Source organism: Enhydra lutris, unplaced genomic scaffold, assembly GCF_002288905.1.
Source record: "Enhydra lutris kenyoni isolate GAN:26980312 unplaced genomic scaffold, ASM228890v2 scaffoldscaffold6, whole genome shotgun sequence".
Lineage (NCBI taxonomy): Eukaryota > Metazoa > Chordata > Mammalia > Carnivora > Mustelidae > Enhydra > Enhydra lutris.
The window spans coordinates 44,588,607-44,615,246 of NW_019154090.1; the positions used below are offsets into that span (position 1 = coordinate 44,588,607).

Genomic DNA, 26,640 nt, shown 5'->3' on the forward strand with positions numbered 1-26,640 from the left:
TTTATATATGAGTTTCCATTTTGTTATGTGTACAGTCTGTTAAGTACTATAAATTCTGATCTTTGAGGTTAGAGTGTGCCAAAAATGGGACAGGAAGAAAAACTCATTGGGAAGCAGGCCCAAGGCTGCCAAACTTTCAAGACCCAAGAAGGAACTAGTGGGCAGGGGCTTCACCATTTCTTCTTAGAGAGGTGACATTTCCTAGGGAATCATGGGTTTGGACATTCATATACATCAGAGAGGGAAAGTGTAAGAGAGAGGTGACTTGGGAGCTTGAAGGCCTATGGGGAAGGGTTAAGAAATAAGATAGCCCCATGCAGGAACCCCTCAGGAGACTGGATGGAGGAAGCCATGTGAATAGATAAGGAGAACCCCAGCTGATCTATCTCTCTGATTCAAGGTGGCTTTAGAACCAGGCCTGAACCTTGGCAAAAGAATAAACTATCCTGGTTATTGAATACAAGCTTACCTCTGAGGAGGTTGGTCAAGATGACGTGCCGAACAAGTAGAGGGAGATAGGTGATAAAAAACGAAGATCAGAAACTCCTTGTTCAAGACTTGTCAAGAGGTGATAGTAGGCCCCCATTTAGATAGTTCAGGGGACCCACTGTTTTTTGCAGTCCCACTGGTCCTAATTCTGACATGTAAACATCAACATAGACTTTGTCTTCTTGGATATTTGTATAGCCCATTAAAAGTTCATTCTGCAGAAGGTCTTGGTATCATTTTATAAACCCTCAATGAATTTTCTTAACCTTAAGATTTATATGAAAATATGGAAAGAAACAAAGATAGCTGGTTGGTAATTCAACAATAAATACAGTCCCCCTTTAGGGTGTGTATCTGTATGACATCCATATATATTTTAAGATGATTTTATTTTAATTAAGGATCACACATGTTGAGAATAGAACACTGAGTGTCCTTATAACTTTGTTTTGAAGTTGTTTTATTTTTCAAAGGGTTTTCTGTAAATGAAACACAGGCTGAGTTCTCCATAACTCCTGGTCCATTTCTAACCTATCATTTAAAACTTAGAGGAATTTCAGGTTTCTCAGAAGATGGTTCTGGAACCAACAGAAACTCAGCTCTAGGAGAGCAGGAATTGTGTCCTGTCTTGTTGCCTGATGGATCCCCAACACCCAGCACACACCAGGCATTCAGCAGCCATTTAATCAGTATTTTTGATAACTGAATGAACCATTCTCAAAAGATCTACTTTAATAATTGATTTTTAAGGAATACATTTTAATTGAGAATCTGGGTCTTATGCATATTCATTTTTTTACTTTTTCTGGATGTTCCTGTCAATTACAGTATAAAGCAAATAGGCTGTGTGACTATTACCACATTTGTATTTTCTGTCTGCTGGCCACAGGTCCTCATCCTCTCATTCCAGGTAAAGGCAGAACAAACAGGCTACCATCCCTAGCACCTGATGTGTAAGCAATCATATCCACACTGGCCATTTGCCTCAAAGTCCCAGGTGATGAAAAGGTTACCTGTGGAATAAACCTACATTTGGCTTTTTTTCTTTTTTTAAGATTTTATTTATTTATTTGACAGAGAGAGCCACAGTGAGAGAGGGAACACAAGCAGGGGGAGTGGGAGAGGGAGAAGCAGGCTTCCTGTGGAGCAGGGAGCCTGATGCGGGGCTCAATCATGACCTGAGCCGAAAGCAGACACTTAACGACTGAGCCACCCAGGTGCCCCTACATTTGGCTTTTTAAACCAAGCAAGAAACAATGGAAAAATTGCTCTCAGAGTCAAACACTATGCAACAGAGAGCAGCCTTGTCCAATAGAAATACAGGGTGAGCTACGTATATAATTTTAAATGTTCTGATAGCTCTATTAATTAAAAATTTAAAAATGGGTACAATTAAATGTAATACTTACTATTTAACCCCTAATAGCCAAAATATTTTTGTTTCAACACATTATTGCTATAAAAAGTATCAGTGAGATACTTTATATTCTTTTTTTTGTACCAAGTCTTCAGAATTCAGTGGGTATGTTACAGAGATGCCACCTGTCAATGGCTCAGCAGCCACGTGCAGCTTGCGGCTGCCATATTGGACCACGTAGCTTCAGAGAGTGCACAGACACATTTCCTCCCCGTGAAAGTCTGGGGACACATGAAGACTGTGAGCTGTTCCTCTTTGGCAAACAAATAACAGAGATGAGAGCCTCATAGTGCAACACAAAATGGTTACGTCCTCTGATCAACAGTACATTTTCATGGACAAACTGGAGAAATTATGTCCATGTTTTCATGATCGTTGGCAGTCAACCAGCCTCACAGTCCAACGAATGTTATTGAGAACTGCTGTAGGCTAGGAAAAGCCCTGGTCTTTTAGAGTGGACCATGATGTGGTCCTAGCTTTGAGCCTTGGTGGATCAAAGATGCCACGTCCCACAAAGCAGAGGAGAACATGATAGAGACATGGAAAAAATGTCATATGCTTGTTCACCCTCCTGGTTTCACAACACTCTCAGTAACTCTGTTGTAGCACTGATCATCCACAGAAGCATGGGGAAAACTCTGTGGCCAATCTGCATGCAGGCTGCGTAATCATTCCTTTCACAGATATATATCTGGTTCCAAAACACTGTCATCATCCCAAAGGATACCCAGTACCCATTAGCAGTCACTCCTATCCTCTCCCCTCAGACTCTGGTGGTAGCAAACCTACTTCCTATCTCTATAAATTTGCCTATTCTGGACATTTTGTGTAAGTGGAATTATCTGATATATGACCTTTGAGATGTGGCTTCTTTCACTTAGCATGATGTTTTCAAGGTTCCTCCATGTTGTGGCCTGTGTTAGTACTTTGCTTCTTGCTGTGACTGAATTTTACTTCCACTGTGGATAGACCACATTTTGTTTATCCATTCAGAAGTTGACAGACATTTGGGTCCTTTCCACCTTTGGGGTGATTGTGAATAATGCTGTTATGAACAGTCAGGTACGGGTTTTGTGTGGACATATGTTCTTAATTTCCTTGGGTATTTGTGGTCTTTGTTTTTACATTTAGATCTTTAATCCTTCTGGATTAGATCTTGGCACAAGTGGCCATATCAGAGCAGAGTTCTTACCCTTCACTTGAAAATTGCTCATAGTATTTATATTATTAAGGTGATGTTAATAGATCATCTTTATACCAGTTAATTGTAGATGTAGATTGTTCTTTGCAAATGTGATACTTTGTTCATAGTATGGAAGCATGCGTTAAAATTTAAGCACAAAATATTCACTATAATTGAAGGCTAAGTAGGTTAGACTATCACTTTATTAATGATAGGAGGAAGAACACTCTCCTATTTAGTAATAACAACTTAATGACTGGGAGTGTTCAGTGCAAGGCCAGCTGCATAATAGGCAATGTGGGACTCTAGCACAAAATGGAGAAGTCATCTTCCCACGGGCTTACCACTCTAATCTGAGGCAAATAGGCATTCTCTAATGGCTTGCAACCTCCGCACTGGGATGCACAACTGGGGTTGGGAGTAGGCGAGAGATACACACTGAGTTGCCAGCTGAACATCCCATGGTATTGCCTGCCCTGGGTGAGGCTGGCCACTAGTTTGCTCTGACTAGAGACTCTGTGGGGCATGTATGTGGTACTTGACCTTTCCCATGCTCGTGTCCAGGACCTCATGAAGGGAGAACATAATAGCTGAACATCGGCCTCCCCCAACCAATGCAACCAGTTTTCACCTCTGGCAGGGAGCCACAGCAGTCTTGAGGAAGGGATAGGGAGGTCCCGTGGGGCCCAGGTACCAGTGGCAGGAAACATGTGGGAGTGAACCTATGGAGTGATGGTGGGAAGTAGGTGACCTGCATGAGCTGTGGCTCCAAACTCCTGGACGTGCTCTATTGTCTTACTTGACTGCATGTAAAAACACAAAATCAAAGATTAAATTATTAAGAATTTTAAGACTCGTGAAGCCAGCCTAGGTTCAATGTAATTTCTTAACTTTTTTTTTTTTTTTTTTTAAGATTTTCTGTATTTATGTGAGAGAGAGAGAGCGAGCCAGCACAAGCAGGGAGAGTGGGAAAGGGGAAAGCAGCCTCCCCACTGAGCAGGGAGCCCAATATGGGGTTTGATCCCAGGACCCTGGGATCATGACTTGAGCTGAAGGCGGATGCTTAACCGCCTGAGCCACCCAATAATTTCTTAGAATCTGAGCACCCCGTGATTTCTTAACTTCTTAACATACCTTAAACATTTGGGGGAAGAATTTGGCTTTATACATGAAGTAAATATGAAATAAAGCATGATGCTGAACTATTTACTTGTAATTTTTATGTCTAGCATCCTTTTTTATTGAGGTGTGATTGATGTAACATCATCTTAGTCTCAAGTATACCACAGAATGGTTCGGTATTTGCATGCACTGTGAAATGATCACCACAGTTAAGTCTAGTTACCACCCATCCCCATGCAGAATTACATTTTTTTTTTCTTGTGATGAGAACATTTAAGACTTACTCTCTGGGCAGCTTTTAAATATGCACTACAATATTGTTGACTATAGTCACAATGTTGACATTACATGCGCATGACTTTGTTATTTTGTAACTGGAAGTTTGTGCCTCTTGATACCCTTCACCCATTTTACCAATTCCTAACCCCCTCCCCTCTGGCAACCATATTTAGTTCTCTGTATCTGTGAGTTTTGTTTTGTTTCTTTGTTTTGGTTTTTAGATTCCCCATATAAGTGAAATCATACAATATTTGTCTCTCCCTGCCTGACTTATTTCCCTTAACATAATACCCTCAAGATCCATCCATGTTGTTACAAGTGGCAAGATTACATTCTTTTATATGGCTAAGTACTATTCTATTGTAAAACTATACCATATCTTCTATATCCATCCATCCACTGATGGATAGTTTTTCCATATCTTGAGTATTGTAAATAATGCTGCAGTGAACATGGGGTGCATGTATCTTTTTGAATTTATGTTTTAATTTTCTTTGGATAAATATTCAGACATGGAGTTGTTATTATATGTAGTTCTACTTTTTATTTTTTGAGGAAACTTCACACTTTTCCATAGTGACTGCATCAATTTGTATTCCCACCAGTAGTTCATGAGGGATCCCTTTTCTGTACAACCTTGTCAACACTTGTTACTTCTTTCTTTTTTAAGATTTTAAAAATTTATTTATTTGAGAGAGAGAGAGAGAGAGGCAGAGCACAAGCAGGAGGAGGAGCAGAGGGAAAGGGAGAAGCAGACTCCTGCTGAACAGGAAACCCGATGCAGGGCTTGATCCTAGAAACTTGAGAACCAAAGGCAGCTGCTTAACTGACTGAGTCACCCAGGTGCCCCTCTCTCTTTTTTTTATTTTTTATTTTTTTAACATAATCACCCTTATAACAAGTGTGAAGTGATATCTCACTGTGGTTTTGATTTGCTGTGTCTGTTGGTCATCTGTCTGTCTTCTTTGGAAAAATGTCTATTCAGATCATCTGTCCATTTTTAAAGCAGTTTGGTTTTTTTTTTTTTTTTTTTTTTGCTATTGAGTGGCATGAGTTATTTATATATTTTGAATATAAACCCTTTATCAGATACATGATTTGAAAATATTTTCTCCCTTCAGTAGGTTGTCTGTCATTTTGTTGGTGGTTTCCTTTGCTCTGTAAAAACTTTTTAATTTGTTCTATTCCCACTTGTTTATTTTTGCATTTCTTGCCTTTGCTTTTGTATTCAAAATGAAGGATAAAAATCATACAATCAGTTCAAAAGATGCAGAAAAACATATTACAAAATTCAACATCCATTCATGATAAGAACTTTCAACAAAGTGGGCAGAGGAAATGTATCTCAACATAATAAAGGCTAGATATGGCAAGCCCACAGCTAAGATCATACTCAATGGTGAAAAACTGTCCTCTGAGATCAGGAACAAGATAAGAATGCCTACACTCACCATTTTTATTAACTATAGTGCTGGAAGTCCTAGCCAGAGTAATTAGGCAAGAAGAAGAAATAAAAGACATCCAAACTGGAAAGAAAGAAGTGAATCTGTCACTATTTAACAGACAGTTTAAAAGACTCCACCAAAAACTATTAGAACTAACAAACAAATTCCATAAAGTTGCATGATACAAAATCAATACACAAAAATCTATTGCATTTCTATATGTCAATAATGAACTACCAGAAAGAAAAATTAAGAAAACATCCCACTTACAATTGCATCAAAAGAATAAAATACTTAAGAATAAATTTAACCAAGAAGGTAAAAGACCAGCACACTGAAAATTATAATACATCGATGAAAGAAATTGAAGTAAAAAATAAATGGGAAGATTTTCCATGCTCACGGGTTAGAAGAATCAATATTGTTCAAATGTCTGTATTATCCAAAGCAAGCTACAGATTCAATGCAATCCCTATCAATATTCCAATGGCATTTTCCTAGAAATAGAACAAATGTTCCTAAAATTTGTATGGAACTGCAGGAGACCCCAAATAGCCAAAGTAATCTTGAGAAAGAACAAAGCTCATCTCTCTGATTTCAAACTATATGACAAAGCTACAGTATTCATAAAAGTATAGTATTGGCATAAAATGAACTCAGATCAATGGAACAGAATAGAGAGCCCAGAAATAAACCCATGCTTACATGATCAGTTAATATATGACAAAGGAGGCAAGACTATACCATGGGTAAAGAATATACAATGTGCACTCTCTCTCTCTCTCTGTCTTAATGGTTTTGGGAAAACTAGAGAGCCACATGCAAAAGAATGAAAATGGACTACTACCTTATAACACACACAAGAATTAACAAAAAAAAATCCCCTCCATCAACCCTCAGTTTGTTCTCTATAGATAGAGTCTCTTATGGTTTGTTTCCCCCTCTTTTTTTTCCCTTTCCCCTATGTTCATCTGTTTTGTTTCTTAAATTCTACATGAATGAAATCATATGGTATTTGTCTTTCTCTGACTGACTTATTTCACTTAACATAATATACTCTAGCTCCATCCATATCATTCTAATAGCAAGATTTCATTCTTTTCAGTAATATTCCATTGTGTGTGTGTGTGTGTGTGTGTGTGTGTGTGTATTCATTCCACATCTTCTTTATCCATTCATCAGTCAATGGACATTTGGGATCTTTCTACAATTGTTGATAATGCTGCTATAAATATCAGTGTGCTTGTGCCCTTTGAATCAGTATTTTTGTGTCCTTTAGGTAAATACCCGTAGTACGATTCCTGGATCATAGGGTAGTTCTATTTTTAATTTTTTAAGGAAATTCCATACTGTTTTTAAAAAATGGCTGCATTCTCACCAACAGTGTAAGAGGATTCCCCTTTCTCCATGTCTTCTCCAACACTTGTTGTTTCTTGTGTTGTTAATTTTAGCCATTCTGACTGGTGTGAAATGGTATATCATTGTGGTTTTGATTTGTATTTCCCTGGTGATGAGTGATGTTGAGCATCTTTTCATGTGTCTGTTGGCCATCTGGATTTCTTCTTTGGAAAAATGTTTATTCATGTCTTCCACCCATTTCTTAACAGGATTATTTGTTTTTTTGGGGGGTGTTGAGTTTGATAAGTTCTTTATAGGTTTTGGATACTAACCCTTTATCAGATATGTCATTTGCAAATATCTTCTCCCGTTCTATAGGCTGCCTTTTAGTTTTTTTTTTTTTTTTAATATTGTATTTATTTATTTGACAGAGAGACACAGCGAGAGAGGGAACACAAGCAGGGGGAGTGAGAGAGGGAGAAGCAGGCTTCCCACCAAGCCGGGAGCCTGATGCGGGGCTTGATCCCAGAATCCTGGGATCATGACCTGAGCCAAAGGCAGACGCTTAACGACTGAGCCACCCAGGTGCCCCTGCCTTTTAGTTTTATTGATTGTTTCCTTCACTTTGTGAGGATTGGTATTAAATTTTCTTAGAATATTTGGTAGAATTCACCAGTGAAGCTGTCTAGTCCTTGGCCTTTTTTGTTGGGAGTTTTTTTTTTTTTTTTTTTCTTTTTTCTTTTTTTCTATTTCTTCATGATCTGGTCTTGGAAGAGTATATGTTTCTAGTAGTTTATCCATTTCTGGTAGGTTGTCCAATTTGTTGGCCTGTAATTATTCATAGTAATCCCTTATGATTCTTTGTATCTCTGCAGTATCAGCTGTAACTTCTCTTCTTGCATTTCTGATTTTATTTGAGCTCTCTCTTTCCCTGGTGAGTCTAGCTAAAGGTTTTTCAGTTTTGTTTATCTCTTCAAAGAACCATCTCTTAGTTTCATTGACATTTTCTATTGTCTTTTTAGTCTCTATTTCATTTATTTTTGTTCTGGTCTTTCTGATCAGAACAAAAGATATCTTTCAGATATGTGCTTTCTTCTATTAACTTTGGGCTTCATTTTTCTTATAGTTTCTTTAGGTGTAAATTAGATTGTTTACTCAAGATTCTTCTTGTTTCTTGAGTTAGACCTTTATCACTATAAACATCCTCTTACAATTGCTTTTGCTGCATCCCATAGATTTCAGTATGGTTTATCTTCATTTTCATTTGCCTCAAGGTATTTTTTGGTTTGGTTTTGGTCCTTTGATTTATTTGTTGATTCATTGGTTGTTCAGCAGCATGTTGTTTAATCTCCATGTATTAATGATTTTTCCAGTTTTCTTGTAATAACTTTCTTGTTTTATACCATTGTGGTTGGAAAGATGTTTGATATGATTTCAGTCTTCTTAAATTTATTTAAATTTGTTTTGTGGCCTAGCATATGATCTGTCCTGGAGAATGTTCTGTGTGTAGTTGAGAAGAACGTGCATTCTGTTGGTTTTGGATGGAATGTTTTGTATATCTTTACATTAAGTCAATCTTGTCTAGTAAGTCATTTAATGCTGATGTTTCCTTTTTTATTTTCTGTCTGGATGATCTATCCACTAATGTAGTGGGATATTAAAGTCTCCTGCTATTATTGTATCGCTATAAATTTCTCGCACTTAGGTGCTTCTGTGTTAAGTGCATAAATATTTGCAAATGTTATATCCTCTTGTTAGATTGACCCCTTTATCATTATTTAACGCACTTCTTTGTCTTTTGTTACAGTCTTTGTGTTAAAGCCTGTTTTGTCTGATATACCTACAGCTTTGCCTCATAAAACCCCAGCTTTTGTTTGTTTGTTTCTATTTGCATAGAACATCTTTTCGATGCCTTCAATTTCAGTCTGTGTATGTCCTTACTTTTGAAGTGAGTCTTTTATAGGCAAGATGTAAAGGGACTCCATTAAGCTGAAAGGAAGGAGCACTATATATATATATATATACATATATATGTATATATATATATGATATAAAATAGTCTATTTTAAGTTCATAACAGCTTAGCTTGAATGCATTCTAAAGGTCTAGATTTTTACTCCCTCCACCCCCATGTTTTGTGGTTTTGATATCATATGTTACATCTTATTTTGTGTATCCCTTAACTATTCATTGAAGTTATAGCTATTTTTGCTACTTTTGTTTTTTAACCTTCATCCCAGCTTTATAAGTATAATCCACTACCTTTACTATATGTTTACCTTTACCATTGAGGTTTTACTTTCGTATGTTTTCTTGTTGCTAATTAGTACACTTGATTATATTTCTTGTAAGGCCAATTTAATGGTGATGAACTCCTTTAGCTTTTGCTTGTCTGGGAAATTCTTCATCTCTCAAATTCTGAGTGATAGCTTGGTGGCCAGAGGTTTCTTAGTTGGAAGTGTGTTCCTTTCAGCACTTTCCGTGTATCCTATCACTCTCTTCTGGCCTGTAAAGATTCTACTGAAAAATCTACTGATCATTTTAGGGTTGCTCCCTTTTTATTTATCCTTGATATGTTCCAGTTGTTGAGAGTGTACCAAAAGCCTGTCAGTGTTCCAAAAGGAGAATTCATTCATTGCCGACTTTCAGGCTGATTGAAAGCCAGTTGTTTTTCTCTTGCTGTTTTAAGATTCTCTCTTTTTCTTCAACTTTTGGCGTTCTAAATGCATATGAGTGTAGATCTTTTTGAGTTTATCTAATTTGGAACATCCTGTGCTTCCTGGATTTGGATGTCTGTTTCCTTCCCCAGGTTAGGAAAGTTCTCAGCCATTGTTTCTTCAAATGAGTTTTTTTGCCCTGTTCCCTTTCTTGTTTCTTCTGGGACTCCTATAGTGTGAATTTTATTCTGTTTGATGTCCCATAGATCCCTTAAGCTATCTTCACTTTTTATATTTCTTTTTCTCTTCACTGCTCTGTGTGGGTGAGTCCCACTGCCCGTCTTCCACATCACTGATTCTTTCTTCTGCTTCATCTAAGTCTGCTGGTGAACCCCTCTGTATATTTTTCAGTTCGGTTATTGTATTCTTCAGTTCTGTGACTTCTGTTTGGCACTTTCTAATATTGACAATTTCTGTTGAAGTTCTCACTGTGGTCATTCCTACTTCTCCCAAGTTTGGTGAGCATCTTTATGACCATCACTTTGAACTCTTAATCAGGTAAGTTACTCATCTTCATTTCATTAAGAGTTTTTCTGAGGTTTTGTCTTGTGCTTTCATTTGAAACATATTCCTGTTTACTTATTTTGCTTAACTCTGTCTGTATTTGTTTCTGTGTTTTAGGCAAAACAGCTAACTTTCCCAATCTTAAAGGAGTGACCTTGTGTAGGGGAGGAACCTATTTTTTAACCTTGCCCCAGTTCTTGGTTATCTCTCAACCCTTTGTGATTGTCTAAGCAGCCTGATTTATTCTTGATATGTCCTAGTTGTTGAGAGTGTACGAAAAGCCTGTCAGTGTTCCAAAGGGAGACTTCATTCATTGCCGACTTTCAGGCTGTTTGGAAGCCAGACTCTCAAGTAGACCCTCAAGCAGTAGCTTTCAGGGTATGCAAATAGATGCAGTTCTGTGCAACTGTAGTCATAAATCCTGCTGGCCTTCAGACGAGGTAGTTTGGAAATGTCTCTTGGGTGACATTTATAAAATTTGGGGCTTCAAATGAGTGTGTAAGCTCTTTTCTGGGAGTTATGGGCAAGCTATAACAAGGCTGAGGGAGAGCACAAAGCTGGCATCCCTTGGCCTACTTTCTCTGAGAATACTCCATAGCTGCTAGATGTGTGGTGAGTCTGAGGCCTGCCCCTCAGGCTGGAGCTCCAGGACAAGTACATAGGCCTTTTCCCAGAAAGAATGGGGTGTGTTTCAGGTCACTGTCTGTGCCGTGCCCTTGGGGGTGGTAGCCTGCCAAGAACCAGCTCCATGATTGTTACAGTCCCATGGGACCCAAGAACAGAAGCCTCCCTGGCTACCAGAGCCACGTGATCAAGGAGAGCATCCCATGTCATCTGCACAGGCCTGAGAGTTTTAGCAAGGCAGCAGGAAAGTGCAGGGCTGGGGTGTGCCTGCTGGCTTTAGTGCGCAGCAGGGGAGCACAGGGCCGCATGTGCCTGCTGGTTTTAGTGGGGCAGTGGAAGAGTGCAGGGACTGCGTGCGCCTCCTGGTACTAGCAAAGGAAATAGGGAGCACAAAAATGACACCTCTCAGGCCTTTGTCTCTGGAAGGAGTTCCAACAGGCTCCTTTCCCCTCCAGGAAATGCTTTAAGATTAGCAAACGAATCTCCTTCACATGTGATGTAGGTAGTTTTGAAACTGCTGCTTTTACACTGGGCCCCAGGGTGAGTGAGTCTACATGTGACCCCTTCCAGAGCAATATCTTTAGGTCCCTTCAGCCCTTCAGGTCTCTATGGGTATAAGCCCCAGTGGTTTTCAAAGACAGGAGATTTGGGGGCTCATCTCTTTGGAACAGGTCCTGAGAATTGGGGTATCTGAGGTGGGGCACTAACCCCTCACTCCTCAAGGAGAAGCTCTATATTTGTGAGATCTCTCCCAATCGTTGGTCACTGTTCCAGGGTGAGGATTTTGGTAAGACTGCGTCTCTGCCTGTCCTACCATTTTGATGTGGCCCCTATTGCTTGTTGTGAAGGAGGCATTCAGCTCATTTTGAGGTCTTTTTCAGAAGAAATTATTCCATATGTAGCTCTACATTTGGTGTGTCTGTGGGAGGAGAGGAGTTCAGGATCTTTCTATGTCTCCATCTTAGATACCCCATCTTTTTGCACATTTCAAATTAAATGCATTTAGAATATAACTTTGTATTGTCTCTGGTTAATGAAAATATCAATGATTTTTACCATATTCTCTATACTATTTTGCATGTGTTTTACAGATTTTCTAAAATAAAATGAGTTACTTCTATACTTAATCAAACCCTAAGGATATATAGACATATATACTAGATATTATTTTATGTATATGTGATATTTTATAATTTTGTCTTCATTCAATATGAATGAATATTCATATTCATGAAATATGAATACATATTTTAATACTCGAACCTAAAAAACATATCTCTCCTCCTCCAGGTCTATTAAAATAAGATTAGCCACTTTGTTGGATACTCCCGGTGTTGAAAATCTTGTTAGCACGCTCATGCTGAATAAGAGTATATTGGAGGATTTAAAGCAATACAACGAGGCTCGCAGAGACCATGTAAGTACCTACTATGACCAGGTTGCCTTCCTTTTCCTTGTAATATGGACCATTATGACCCACATAGGTTCAACCTTGAAGTTTCCTTCAATCTCAGTTGGGGATAGTTGGAGAATTTTATGGTCGTGGGAAGTGGGCAGAGGTGAAGTTGGAAGATGGGAACAAGAAAAGAAGAGCTGAGAAGACTGGGGTTTAAGGATGTGAGGGTGTTCTTTTCACTGGTGGCCCCAAGGTGGGGTGCTAATCAGATATTCTAAACCCTTATCACAGGCATGGAAAATCTGGACTTGGTCCGGACAAGTATCCTGAAACAGGATAGATCTCAGGGCTTAGAATAGGCAGATCTGACTGAGGTTAGGGAATGGTAGCTCAAGAATCTGTGGGTGTCTGGTGCTCACCTAGCAGCCCTGGATATCAGACTTAGGACAGTGGGACCCCATTTGACCTTACTGGGTGATGATTCTGGCTAGACTTCTTTGTTCAGCTGCCTACATTCTCAGGTAATGGATGGGCTGTCAAACACCTGTATGACAAGTGTTACGTTCTCTTTCTAGGATAGTAACTATACTATACCTTTACCCTGGCAAAGGACAATCTCATAGTGGTCCTAATGTTAATACCGCTTTCTTAAGGACCATGACAGTTAACTTAACCATACATGGAACAGTGCATGTAGTTAGAGAAATGCTTGGTTACTTTTTTGATAAATTTTATTTTGAAAAAAAAGTTTTATTGAACTATAACCAATAAACAGCTTGATATATTTCACAATTTGAATATACCGTGAAATTAATGAGCACCTGTTTCTAACCGCAGCCTACTGAAATCCCCTTCATGCTCCCATTCAGTTACTTTCTCCTCAGGTTAATACCACCTTGACTTCCAAGATCATAAATTGGTTATGCCTGGTTTTGAACTTTATTAAAAATGATCACATAGTATGTTTTCTGATATCAAGATTTTTTGGCTCAGCACTATGTTTGTGATATTCGCCCATATTGTGCTGTAAAGTATTTCATTGCATGAAGATACCAGAATTTATTTCTTCTTTCTACTGTCATTTGAGGGAGTTTCCAGTTAGTGGCTCTTTTGAATAAGCACTTTAGTTAAATTTTAAAGTCATCAAGAGGGAGACACCAAATACCTAAACCCAGTGAAATAGTTGCTATTTATCAAGGCATCAAATTAAAATAAAACTTCTCTCCAGCACATGCTTTTTTGTTTTGGTTTGTCTTGATCTTATAGTGTTTTTCATTTTTTTGCTCCTTTCCTCTTGACCTGCCAGTGTACTATGACATATCACCCTGGTTCACAAAGTGTGGTTTAAGGAGTCAAAAGGGTCTTTGAGACATAAATTTTCAGGGGTGTCTGTGAAGTAAAACCCATTTCCATCATAAGAGTAAGAAACTATTTTCCTTTTCCACCGTATTGATATTCACACTGATGGTGCAAACACGATGTGGACAGAATCTTGAGAGCCTTAGTGTGAATCAAGGCAGTGGGCACCAGATTTCATTGGTTTCTTTATCGCCATTCACTCATGGCAACAAGAGGGAAAGAGAGCCTAGTAAAGATAGCATTGCACATCAACAGACTGGCTAAAATACAAAGAGTGGCAACACTATATGCTAGGAGGGAGAATGCAGGGAAATAGGATAATCTGTATGTTGCCAGTAGGAATATAAAATGATATCATTGCTCTGGAAGACGTTTTGGCTATTTCTTCAAAAACCTCAATGCAACAATCATATGACCTAGTAATTGCACTTCAGGGCATTTATCCCAGACAAATGAAGACTCATACATGAATGTTCATAAGCAGTCAGAAATTGGCCAGATGTCCTTCAACAGGTGCATGGGTAAACTGTGACACATCCATGCCATGGAGTAACAGTTAACAGTACAAAGTAATGAATTGTTGATGCGTGTATCAACTTGGATGTATCTACAGAGAATTGTGCTGATTTGAGGGGGCGGAGGGAAAGCTAAACCCTAAAGGTTAAATACTGTGTAATCCTGCCTACTTCACATTTTTGAAATAACACAATTTTAGAAATGGGGAAGAGATTGTTGCCAGGCTTTAAGGATGAGAGGAGGGCAGGGAGTAGATGGATGTGGTTATTGTAGGGCAACCCCAAGGGATCTTTGTGTTAGAACCATTCAGTCTCTTGACTGTGGTGATAGATACATGAACCTCTACAGGGCATAAAATTAGGTAGAACTTGACTCACATACACACAATCACATCAGTATGCATTCCCTGCTTGTCCTATCATACTAAAGTTTTGCAGAACATTACTGTGACGGGATACTGGGCAATGTGTATGAAGAATGTCTTTGTATTATTTCTTACAATTGCTTATGAGTCTACAGCTTTCTCCATATAAATTTCAATTTAAAAAAACAAAAGGAAAAGCCAGTTTCACTCGAAGCAGTAAAAATTATTAACTTTATTAAACTTCAATCCTTAGACACGTGTATTTTCAGTATTCTGTTGTAGCAAAATGAGAAATGTACATAAAGCTCTTCTGCTGTAGACTGAAGTTGTTGGTTGTTCCCAAAAAGTCATTTCTGCAATTGCTTGATCTTCATGTTGAACCAGCCACTGTTCTCATAGAACACCATTTTTACTTGAAAGAAGAGCTGGCAGACAAAATACGGTTATTCAGTCTTAGAAAGTTGGCAGACATTTTCTTAAAAATGAATGAAGTGAGGCTGTCACTCCAAGGAAACCACTGACAGCATTTGTTCCCTCTGATAAAATCCAAGCTTTCGGTAAAAAATCAGAATTTTGGAAAATCAGTATCTCTCATCATGAGCTTGACAGCTTCCAAAAACTTAAAAATTGTTCTAATGAGGCTGGTAGTGATATTACCAAATGTGGTACTTTGATATTTTGTCATAGGTCGCATTTGGGAAATCTATGTAGGTTTGGTGAACCAATATTTTCCAGATATAACATGATGTTATGAAATCACAAATAGGTAAAAGATTCATTCAAACAACAGGATAGACAGATGGGTTATAATGTAACAATGTATACCAATTTATCGATAAGGTTTCAGATTCCACATTGCAGCTCATCTTCAAACAGTACCACTTGTTGAGTTTTGGTGGAGCATCAGAGAAGACGATCCATAATTATCTGAAAAGATAACTTAAATACTTCTCTGTTTCCCAACTCTGTATCTTTGTGAAGACAGATTTTTTTTTCATATATTTCAACCAAAATAACATATTGCAACAGATTGAATACAGAAGCAGATACGAGCATCCAGCTGTCTTCCATTAAGCCAGACATTAAAGAGATTTGCAAAAATATAAAACAATGCTACTCTTCTCTCTAAATATTTTTGTCAAATTTTAAATTTTGTTTTAATTAGTAAATTAAACAAAAATGAATAAACAAATTAAAAATTTTCTCAGTTTTAATTTCTAATACAGAAACTACTGATAGATAGCTATTACACACATACCCCATGCTCTTCAGAGTCTCAGGGACTAGGCGTCCTGAGAACACAATTTTTAAGAACCACTGATGTAGAGCTAAAGAAAATGGATTCCAAGTCAAAGGGACTGTGGTTTAAATCACAGAGTCATCCCTTAGGAGCTGGAAATCTTGGCATGTTCCTCAGCCTCCTGATCCTTATTTTCTTGTAAAAGTGAAATAGAGGTAGTGATAATATTTACCTTGTAGGAGTTGGCTTCAGTGAACACAGGGAAGACATTCAACTTAGTGCACAGTCCAGAGGTAAGTACTGGTGGATGTTGGCTCTGAATGTCATTGCCGTTAGGTGACCATGCTTAAGGCTCACTTCTGACTGCTTACAGAAGCTTTGACAGTTATATTTTTAAGGGCCTTAAAATCCATGCTTATCTTTTCAGGATGGAACACCAATGAAGGCATTTGTAGCTGAAGTTGCAGAACAAATAGTTGGCATTGCAGTGATCAGAGACGAAATGGTAAACTGTGAAATAGACATTGATGTCCTGGATTATGCCTTTTTATATCATGAATTAGCACACAATGCCTCTTTTTCATTTTTGCATATTTAATATGCAAAATGTCTTTTTTTTGAAGGCTATAATTTTTTTGGAAGGATATAAATTGTCATCTGCTTGCAACCCACTTGGTTGACTTTCAATATCCCATTTCTTTTTCAGTCTAAAATATGACAGAGAATACATGAAAATGTTCACATTTTAAGAATTCACTTAACCTTCCATCAGGACCTCCCCCCAAAAAAGTCTTAACGGCTCTCCCCAAAGGATTACTACTATTAATAATTAGGCATCAGGGGCTCCTGGGTGGCTCAGTCCTTAAACGTCTGCCTTCAGCTGAGATCATGATCCTGGGGTCCTGGGTTCAAGCCCCGCAACAGGCTCCCTGCTCCGCAGGAAACCTGCTCCTCCTTCTCCCATTCCCCCTGCTTGTGTTCCCTCTCTTGCTGTGTTTCTCTCTGTCAAATAAATAAAATTTTTTAAAAAAATAATTAGGCATCAATCCTTTTCTACAGTCTTCCTTGCGCTTAATTGCATGCATTTTGTGTGTGTGTGTGTGTATGTTGTCAATGGGGCATGTGATTTTATTTTTTTCCTAATGCACAGCCAGTTCTTCCTAAATATTTATTGCTGAATAGTTCATTCTTTTCCTACTGATTTAAAATACCACCTTTACATGATGAAATTTCCATGTGCTTGTGTCTATTTTTAAACCCTCTGTTCTATTCTGTTCCATGGATTTTTTGTTGTTGTTGTTGATATCGGTTGTATTATCATGTACTTTGATATCTGGTAGGGGAGTCTTTTCTCACTCGTCTTTTTTTTTTCATATAAATTTTCTTGCCTAATTAGTTATTTCCTCTTCCAGATAAGCCTTATAACACTTACTATGAACTTATTTGCACCTTGGTGGTTTTTATAGAACAACTTAGGTCAACAATTAAAATACTGATGGTGGTGGTGGTGTGTTGAATTCTTTTGGGTTCTTCAGTAAAGTTTTGTGGCTTTTAGCATACAGGTTTCTTGTGCCAGGTATTTTGTTTGCCCCCATAGGTTTACTCTCTGCTCTGTTCTGTCCCAGGGAGCCTGAGCTGGTGGGCAACATCATGGGCGCCTTCACCCATCATCCTCTAATTGGGTTTGGCCAATGGCCAACCCTGAGGAGAGGAAGGGAGGAGAGTGTGGTTGGGATGCCTTTAGCTGGCTGTGTCTTTATTGAGTTCCTTAACCTTTCCAATGTGGCCTTTTTTCCAGGACCCTCTCAGTTTGGACTTTAGTAAGTAGTACGTCCCATGTCACCCACCTAGGGTGGTGATAGCTTGAAGTTTCTGCTACACTATCCTTACTGATGCCTTGCCCTACCTTGTAAAGAGTCTTTTTGTTAAACCCACCTCCAGTTATCCTAATTTGAACATACCATCTGTTTCATGCTGAGACCCTGATTGACATAGTCCTGGACATTATGATTTATTTTTGTTTTATATTTTTCTAAGTATTGTGATTAAATACTTTTTTTTTCCATTGTACTTTCTGAATGTTTATTTTGGTATGTGAGAAAAATACTAATTTTTGTGTTGTGATCTTATATCCAGCCACCTTTTGGAAGTCTCTTACTAGTTCTGAGAGTTTTCAGTTGATTCTCTTTTCTGGTACAGCATCATTTCTACCATATTCTATTGGTCAGAGCAGTTACAGAGCATGCTCAGATTCCAGGGTTAGAGAAATGGACTCCACTTCTTGATGTGGGTGTGGCAAGGTCTGTCTACCAAAGAGCACGCGGGGTACAAATTATTCTTGTAGCCATCTTTGGAAAATAGAATCTGCCACACCTCCTTCTAAAAATATTTACATTTTATTCCTTTTTCGAGTTTTATTGTATATTTAGAATACCATTGAGTAGTAGTGTTTGTAATGAGTACTATTGAGGTGTTCTTGATTTTAATGGGAATGAGTCTATATTTTCCTCCATTTAGTATGTAATATTTGCTGCAGGTTTCTGGCATATATCCTTTATCAAGTTAAAGAAGTTCTCCTCTTTTTCTAGTTTGCTAAAAGTTTTTATTCTGAATGAGTGTTGAATTTTATCAGATGTGCTTTTGACATTTATTCAGATGACCATATGGCTTTATTCCATTAATGTATCCTACACCATCCTTGTTCTTGGATTTGTTTCTCTTTTTGACTTGGTACATCTTTGAGTAATTCTTTTAGAAATATTGGTAGATACATACATACATATTCAAGAAGTTTTCATTTTGTCCTCACCCTTGAGTACTCATTAGGCTGTATATAGAATTCTTATTCCAACTTCTTCTCAACAGATTGTTGAAGTTTTTACTGTCATGGTCTTCCAGTGTCACTGATAAAATGTAATCTGATATAAATAAATTTTGTTTGTTTGATTTCTGTCTTGATAATTAGTTTCTTTTCTATCTCCAAAATTCTGAGATTTACTAAAGAGTAACTTTAGTAACTTTAGTAACTCTGAGTCTTGAGAATATCTTTCTTCTATGATGTCGTAGTTTTTTCCCGTTTAGATTCTTCATTCTCTTCTTAAATTCCTTTTAAGATGGATGTTGGACCTTTGGAATTGTCCTTCACTGTTTCTTAACTTTCTTCTCACTTCTTTATCTCTTGTACTTCTTACTCTTTATTCTAGGGGACTTCCTTCATTTTATTCTAGGGGACTTCCTTGATTTTGTCTTCTGGATCCCTAATTCATTCTTCAGCCATGTCCATTCTGTTATGCAGGCCTTCTGTCAGAATTTTCGTTTTAAAAGATTTTATTGAGAGAGACAGAGAGAGAGAGAGAGAGAGTGCACAAGCATTATGGAGGAGAAGAAGGGGGGAAAGAATCTCAGAAAGGCTCCATGCTGGGCACAGAGCCTGACAAAGGGTTTATCTCACAACCATAAGATCATGATCTGAGCCGAAACTAAGAGTTGGACTGAGCAACCCAGGTGCCCCTCTATCTGAATTTTCATTTTAAGGTTCATATATTTAACTTCCAAGTCTCTCCCTTGTTCGTTTCTTATTCCTTTTTGTAGCAGCTTGTTTGTTAATGTTATATGCAGTATCCTTCTTTGTATCTCTGAGGACACTGAATAGAATTTTTTTCTAAAAAAACTCTCTTCTGTTCCCTTAGAGGAAGTTGTAGTTTCTCTCTTCTGATCTTTTGCATTTGTCAGTTTTCCCCAAAAGTCATGAATGGAAGATTATAGTATCAGTATGGCTGCTGGCATGAGTATCCATGACAGATGTGCTTCACCATTGCATCTGGGATGGGAGGGCTGCCCATCCCAGTCTCTAATTGGGAAGGGGCATCAGTTGTCTGGCTTCCTCTTATAGTTTTCAATGTAGATGATTCTGGCAGGTGGTAGGCAGGTTAAGAGGGTGTAAGCTAGTGTTAGAGAACTTTGATACATTTCCTTCCAAGATAAGACTCCTTCGCTTTTTTCTTTTTTTTAAGATTTTTATTTATTTGACAGAAAGTGAGAGCGTGCACGCGTGTGTGCACACATGTGAGAGAGAGAGAGAGAGAGAGAGAATGAGCGGGAGGAGTGGGATAATCAGGCTCCCCTCTGAGCAGGGAACCTGACTTGGGGCTTGATCCCAGGATCCTGAGATCATGACCTAAGCCAAAGGCAGACACCTAACCTATGAGCCGCGCAGGCATCCCGTAGACTACTTTTGTGTCCTCCATCACACCACCTTCATACTTTAAAAATAATTTTTTGTTGTTATTTTAAGGGATTTGGGATGGGAAGAAAATGGCCCATGCTGTTTTGAGCTAGTAACCTCTGTAGGCTCTTCACTTCTTGTTTTTCAATGATTTCTCAGCCCTACATTTATTACTCGTTTTCTCTTATAATGAGGGATGCCTTCTTGGTAATTAAAGAAGTCTTAGGGTATTAAGACAATTATAGGGTCAGTGCAGATGGAAAGGTCAGTCCTTGCCAGAACTGCCCCGAGCTCCCTTTCCTCTGTGTTTTGTGGCAGAGGCTGTAAAGACAAAGGACCTCGATGGGATTGAATACAGACTTGGTTTCCTGAACTTTCTAATGCCAGCTTTGCTGATCACAGAGCAAATCAGGTTCCTACTCCAATTCCTCTTTTTGAAAGTGTGCTTTTAGGACAATTCTGCTATAGAAAACAAGAAGACATATAAGTGCTTTCCAATATGTGTGTACTTTGATATTTGCCTGCACACCAGGAGTGTTTACTGCTCTTGTCATGAGAGAAAGTCACACTCACTCTGGACAGCGCCCCCACCCCACCGTGTGCACTACGGGGAAGAGAAGCTGTGCACAGTTAGCAGAGCCCCTGCTTCTTTGCCCACAGAGAAGACGAGCCCCTGCTTCTCTGCCCACAGTGTGGGGGACCAGGAGTGATGGTCAGAACTAAAACCACAGAAGCCAAGCAGAATGCCTGGTATTTTCTTGTATAAGTAAACACCAGTCCTTTAAATTACCTTAAATTACCTTCCACAGTCTAAAAATAGAATACTTGAGAGACATAAAAAGTTTAAGGAATGCCTACAGACAAGGTCTAGGCTTGTGGTTTTATTATAGACCAACCCAACCCACGTGCCAAAGTATGCGACCTGTGGGATGGCACGTTTCCACATTAATGGGTGAAGAGAGGATGGTAGTGAGTCCAGAGAACACCAGTGGCGGTGTTTGTCCTGCTGCTGAGTTTTGTACGTGTTCAGTCGGTCACATTGACCAGCTGGTGCTCCCCTTCTCCAGCAGTGGTGACGAGCTGCCATCCTGTCACCTGGCCACTAGCAGAGACTCGAGGCTCTCTGGGTTTTTAGCAGCCGTGACTGCAAGGAACCAATTCCAAAGCTGTGTTGTCACCCCTCAGAGATAAGCCATCAGAATTTTCAGGAAACGTAATTTTCCATTTTCAAAAACTAAACAGTGAAATGAGGTAGTAAATCAGAGGAGACAAAAGCACGTTTCTAACTATAGTACCTCAGGTAATTTTTACAAGGTTTTTGTGACAAAATGCACGCCATTTGTTTAAAACATCCTTAGATGTCCTTTCCCCTCCTCTGTTTTAGGATGTAGAGTACATACGATCCCATTACAACATTGAAGATTTCATCTACTTCAGTCACCACCAGCGCGAAGAACATGGGCACTTGTACCACTTTGCCCTGAACCCTGTCTTTCGGCACTACACCAAGTTTTTCCTGAAGGAGATCCTCCGTTTAGGCTTTAAGTCCTGTCTCTACTACCCTGTTTACCCGCAGGCCAGGGAAGGCAAGGTAAAAGAACGTCATCATTCATTCACTTTTCCAGCACATCAACCTTCGTGACGTCATCTATGTCATGTGCCATACTTCATTCCTGCCTCGCTGGATGGATTCGGATTATAACATGCCTCTGAATTTCAAATGGCCACATTGGCCCTTTTATTTATTACACTATAGTGAAAAGTCCAGCAGACTGAATTTCAGAGACATATAAATGTCTCTTATAACCATTATAATTAGTAGAACAATTTGTTGGCTTTTCCCTAGTGACAAAACAGAGACTGAAAAGTGCAAAATTGCTCTAAGGGGCATGGAGGTCAAATAATTTCTGATGGGGCTTTAGTGAAATGCCAAAATTATCCTATCGGGTTCTTCAAGCAAAGAACACTCTTGTTTGAACTCATAGAACAAATCAGTTCAATCCTGTAAGATCGATGTGCTCTCAGCATTCCAAATAAACCCTGTAACAACTGCCATAAGAGGGATGGATAAAAAGCGGAGATGTATGAAGGTAATGTAATCTTTATGTAGCAAATACCTGTATAACTCTGCCCAACACTGTTTCACTTACGTAAACTAATCCTTTTGCACTAAAAGCCATCTACAGTGTATCGAAACATGCACAGATAGCAAGCTCTTCATGTGCCTCAGTCTTGCTTTCACTTATCCTGTTTAGTCTTCAGAGCACTTTTCACTAGCTAAATTATCTTTTATCACGAAAGCAGAAGTGATTGTCTGTCTTTTTTTTTTTTTTAAGATTTTATATTTATTTGAGAGAAAGCAAAGCAGGGGGAGCAGCAGAAGAAGAGAGAGAGAAGCAGGTTACCCACTGACCAGGGAGCCGGACATGGGGCTCAATCCCAGAACTCTGGGATCATGACCTGAGCTGAAGGCAGATGCTTAGCTGACTGAGGCCCCCAGGTGCCCCTGTTTGTCTGTCTTGTTCAAAGTTGCATCCCAGTCCGAGTGCCGAGAAGAGTCACACACGTGTGCATGCCCACATCAGTGTGTCTACACACACACATGCACACACACACGCACACACAGTGTCCTGGTTGTTCCACAGGCAAGGGTCTCTTCAAGCTGGCTTCTCAAGGTATTGCTTCTGGCAAGTCCATCCCTCCATCACTCAGCTCCATGTAGACTTGAAAGGGGATGAGATGCAATCAGTAGGCCAGTGAGAAGTTGTCCCATCATATCCCATTCATGACCAAAATCTTTCTTATGCTCTGCCCAGAATCCAGGATGTTGTCATGTCTCTTCTTTGTTACCACAAATGAGCTAAGCAGATTTTTAAAATAATCTGATTCATCAAACTTAAAAACAGTCTAAAGGCTATCGGTGCATTCCCCAAGCCAGTAATTTTGCCAATGTATCTTATTTAACAAAAGCCTTCTGGGGAAGTACAGAGGAAATGGGGAAGAAGAAAAAACGTGGAAAAGATTTTCAGCAAGAGGTAGAATATGCTCTAATGATGATTTTTTCCCTGTCAAAATGCAATGTTATAGACATGCGAATATCCTAAATTTGAACTTAAGGAGATGGAAAGGAACGGTTCTGCTGGAAAATCCTGGTCCCGCACATTTTCTTTTTACTTTGCATTTGGCAAGTTGCCAATGCGGTGACCTTCAGGATGTGATATTAAATTCTTAACGTTTTATTCATGACGTTGCCTGCATGTGCCCAGTTGGTCCAGAAAGTCCTTTTGCATCCATAATAAAAAATAGTATCTTTGACATTTCGCTGAACGTTCACATATTTACCTCAATTGTGTAGAGAATTTGGAACATGTTATGCACTATTTCACATAGGATATAGAAACACATTTGGAGACAGATTTTTCCTCTCTGCACTTCCAGCTGATTTACACATACACGTTTAAACAAGGGTAAGAAGCAATACCAGGTAATTTAGGTAAGAATTGACAAGTTCTGCTATAAATCCCTTGACTATAGTAAAAGTGAACATTGGGCTCTCATTATGAAGATGGTTTTACCCACACCTTCCTGCTAGGAGATCCTCCAGGAATAAAAACAAAACTCTGGCTAGGAATTCCTGGCTTCTGTTTTTCAGTGTGCAAGGTCAGGGTATGAAGTTCAATAGTGAAGGATTTTAGAAATCCCTTTCTGAAGCTCTCAGAAATGCCTGGGGGTGGGGGAGCTATCGAACAGCAGCTAAGTCATACGTAAACCATCTTATTTATTAAACTACACCTAGTTTTAGTTGAGTTTTACTTGCTTTGTTTTCCAGTTTAAATTCCATAAACATGTCAGTAGAGATTTTGGTGTCACAGTTTAACTCCTGAGGTTTAAGTGATTGAAATACCCTGAGTTAGTTTCACCAGAACCCCCCGGATTTCATAAATGTGAAAGGAATAAAAATCACCATGTTCAGTTTTCTCTGCCAAGTTTTAAAAATGGGGTAAAATGAATATTTAACACATTCTCCTAAAACATGATTTATCATAGTCTGTTACAGTAAGCATAAATCCGGCTCATAATTTAGCACTAATATAAGTCAAAATAATATGATCCAATTTCCCTAACCCCGACCCCACTTTCCAGTTTCACCTTTTTGTTTTAAAACCCTTCTTTTTGTCAACAAAGATCCATTTGGAGTAACTGCCTTTCACGAACAGGAGGATCTCCACGGCTGCGCTCAGCCTCCCTCAGATGACATGTTTATCTATGTGCCTTCTTAAAGCAGCTCGTGCCAAACACGCAAAGGTTAACAGGACGCAGATAACAGAGCTTAATGGGGTCAAATCAAGCTGATTCATGATCACTATGGAGAAGAATATCCTCCTGGGGAAAATACTTGTACTGAAAAATCCCATAAACCAAACCACTTGTTTATCTGTCATTCCCACAGAGATAGTAATGTAATTACTCTCGTAATTATCTTCATTAGTGTCAGGCATTATCTACAATTCATTCCTCCGCTCGAAGAGTCTGTTTGTTTATTTGCTGATTTTTTCCCCTCTCCGATTTGGCCGGGTTCAGACTTTTGTATTTGTAAAGCCGCACGCAGGCATCTGTGCAGCACTGCCCTCACATTCTCTCCCCTAAAACAGAGATTGCTGTCTTTCAGTTCCAGAACTCCTCTGCCCACTCCCTGACATCCGCCCTTCATTACTTGGTTCCCGTGCGGCCACGACGACAGATTGTCTATCCTCTGGAAAAGCTTGGCATCAACGCTCCATCAAAGGCGGTCTCCAAGGATCCGGTGGGTAGCCGGGCGGCAGCAGGCAGGGAGGCGCCGAGCCAAGTCGCGCGGGCGTGGCAGATGGGGTAGCAGTGCCGTCTTCTCGGGAGCAGGCTGCTTCTTAATTACAGGGAGCCTGGAGCTCGTGCCCTTACAGGGGCGCCCTGCCCAGGCTCCCCTGCAGCCCTTTCCCTCAGGTGGTTATTTCACAGAAACCTGAAACAGGAGTGGCCTGATCCCTGGATGACAGACCCCACGGGGACGCTTTATGTCTCTGCCCAGGTGGGCGGGAGTCAAACTCCCGTCGTATTTCTGTTTTCTTTCTCCTTCCTCAAACGCAGGTTCCCCCTTTCCACTGATGTTTTGTTTGCAAGGCAGAAGTGGGCATTCACAAGTCTGACAAAGCTGACAGAGACAGCAGAGCCGGGTCCTAAGCTGGGTTTGCTTTAACCCCTCTGTGGGGAGCCAGGATGATTAACCGGACTCTCTGAGCTGCCCTGGGGTGGCACGGGGCTTAGCCTTAAAATGAACAACCCCGGGATGCGTTTATTACCAGAACAGAAGAAACCCAAATAGAACCTAGATTGCACTTTCACTGAAAATGCACATGTGTGTGTACACATGGCCGTGTTCAATGAATTAGCTGGGAAAAAAAAAAAAAAAACACGATCTTGTCAAGTTGATGTGCATATGTGGGCTTGTAGTATTTGTAGACACTTCCATTTAAATAAGTTGAAAAAACAAATTCCCTCAGTGTGCTGACGTTTGTCTGTTGTGAGAGAGGAAAGAGGAAAGTGGAAGGTTTAAACTCTCCAAAAGATTAGCCAAGGAGTCGCTCGATACCGTGCTCAAATGAAGAGCTTGGGCAACCCCAGCACTGCAGGAAATATGTCATTCTGCTGCCCCCAGCTCCCAGTCTGCAAACAGGTGCACTGGGTGGAGCGGGGGAGGGGCTCCATCAAGACCCGGCTGAGTGGCACCTGCTTACCGTAACCACGGCTGCTTAAATCCTGCAATCATCCTTACATTTGTAAAATGGACAATAAATTTATATCTCTTTTCTGATAAGTTCTAAATTTATATTTGAGGAGTGACTGAAAATCAATAGCAGTTCTTTCCCTCCTTAACTCTTTATTATGGAAAAGGTCAAGCATATACCGAAGTAGAAAGGACCAGATAAAGCAGGGCTTCTCATCCTGTCTGTGCTGAGGGACCTTATCCTCTTTTTTTTTTTTTAAAGGTACAATCCAACATAGACCGATAGCTTTGTAAAAGGTGAATTCCTTAAGAATGAGTTTAACAACAAAGAAAGACAAATCTCAAGTCCAATTATTTTATTATTAGATCAAACAAACACAATTACTCTGCCCAATTGTTATAAAAGTTGCTGAATGCTTCTCTCCATCTCTGTGCTTACATCTTCAAAGACCAATGACAGTTTGCCGATGGGCACCTGTCTCAGACCCCATGTTGAGTAGCACTGAAACACCCAGATACTTGGCACTGAGCTTCAAAAATGTCCAATTCTTGCAATTTTTGTCCAATTTTGAATCATCTACACCCCCACCCACTTCTCCTTCCTCCTTATCATTTTGAAGCAATTCTCAGATACATATATTTCATCCAGGATCATGGGTAG

The 26,640-nt window shown here is 39.4% G+C and overlaps 1 protein-coding gene across 1 annotated transcript in view; it reads left to right on the forward strand.

The window, feature by feature from the left end:
- Positions 1-26,640, forward strand: part of LOC111141643 (cilia and flagella associated protein 61) — a 280,919-nt gene that overhangs the window by 96,290 nt on the left and 157,989 nt on the right. The window contains exons 13-16 of the mRNA XM_022494366.1: positions 12,409-12,535; positions 16,421-16,498; positions 21,603-21,809; positions 24,888-25,022. Of these exons, the coding sequence (XP_022350074.1) occupies positions 12,409-12,535; positions 16,421-16,498; positions 21,603-21,809; positions 24,888-25,022 (547 nt within the window). The remainder of the gene's footprint in view (positions 1-12,408; positions 12,536-16,420; positions 16,499-21,602; positions 21,810-24,887; positions 25,023-26,640) is intronic.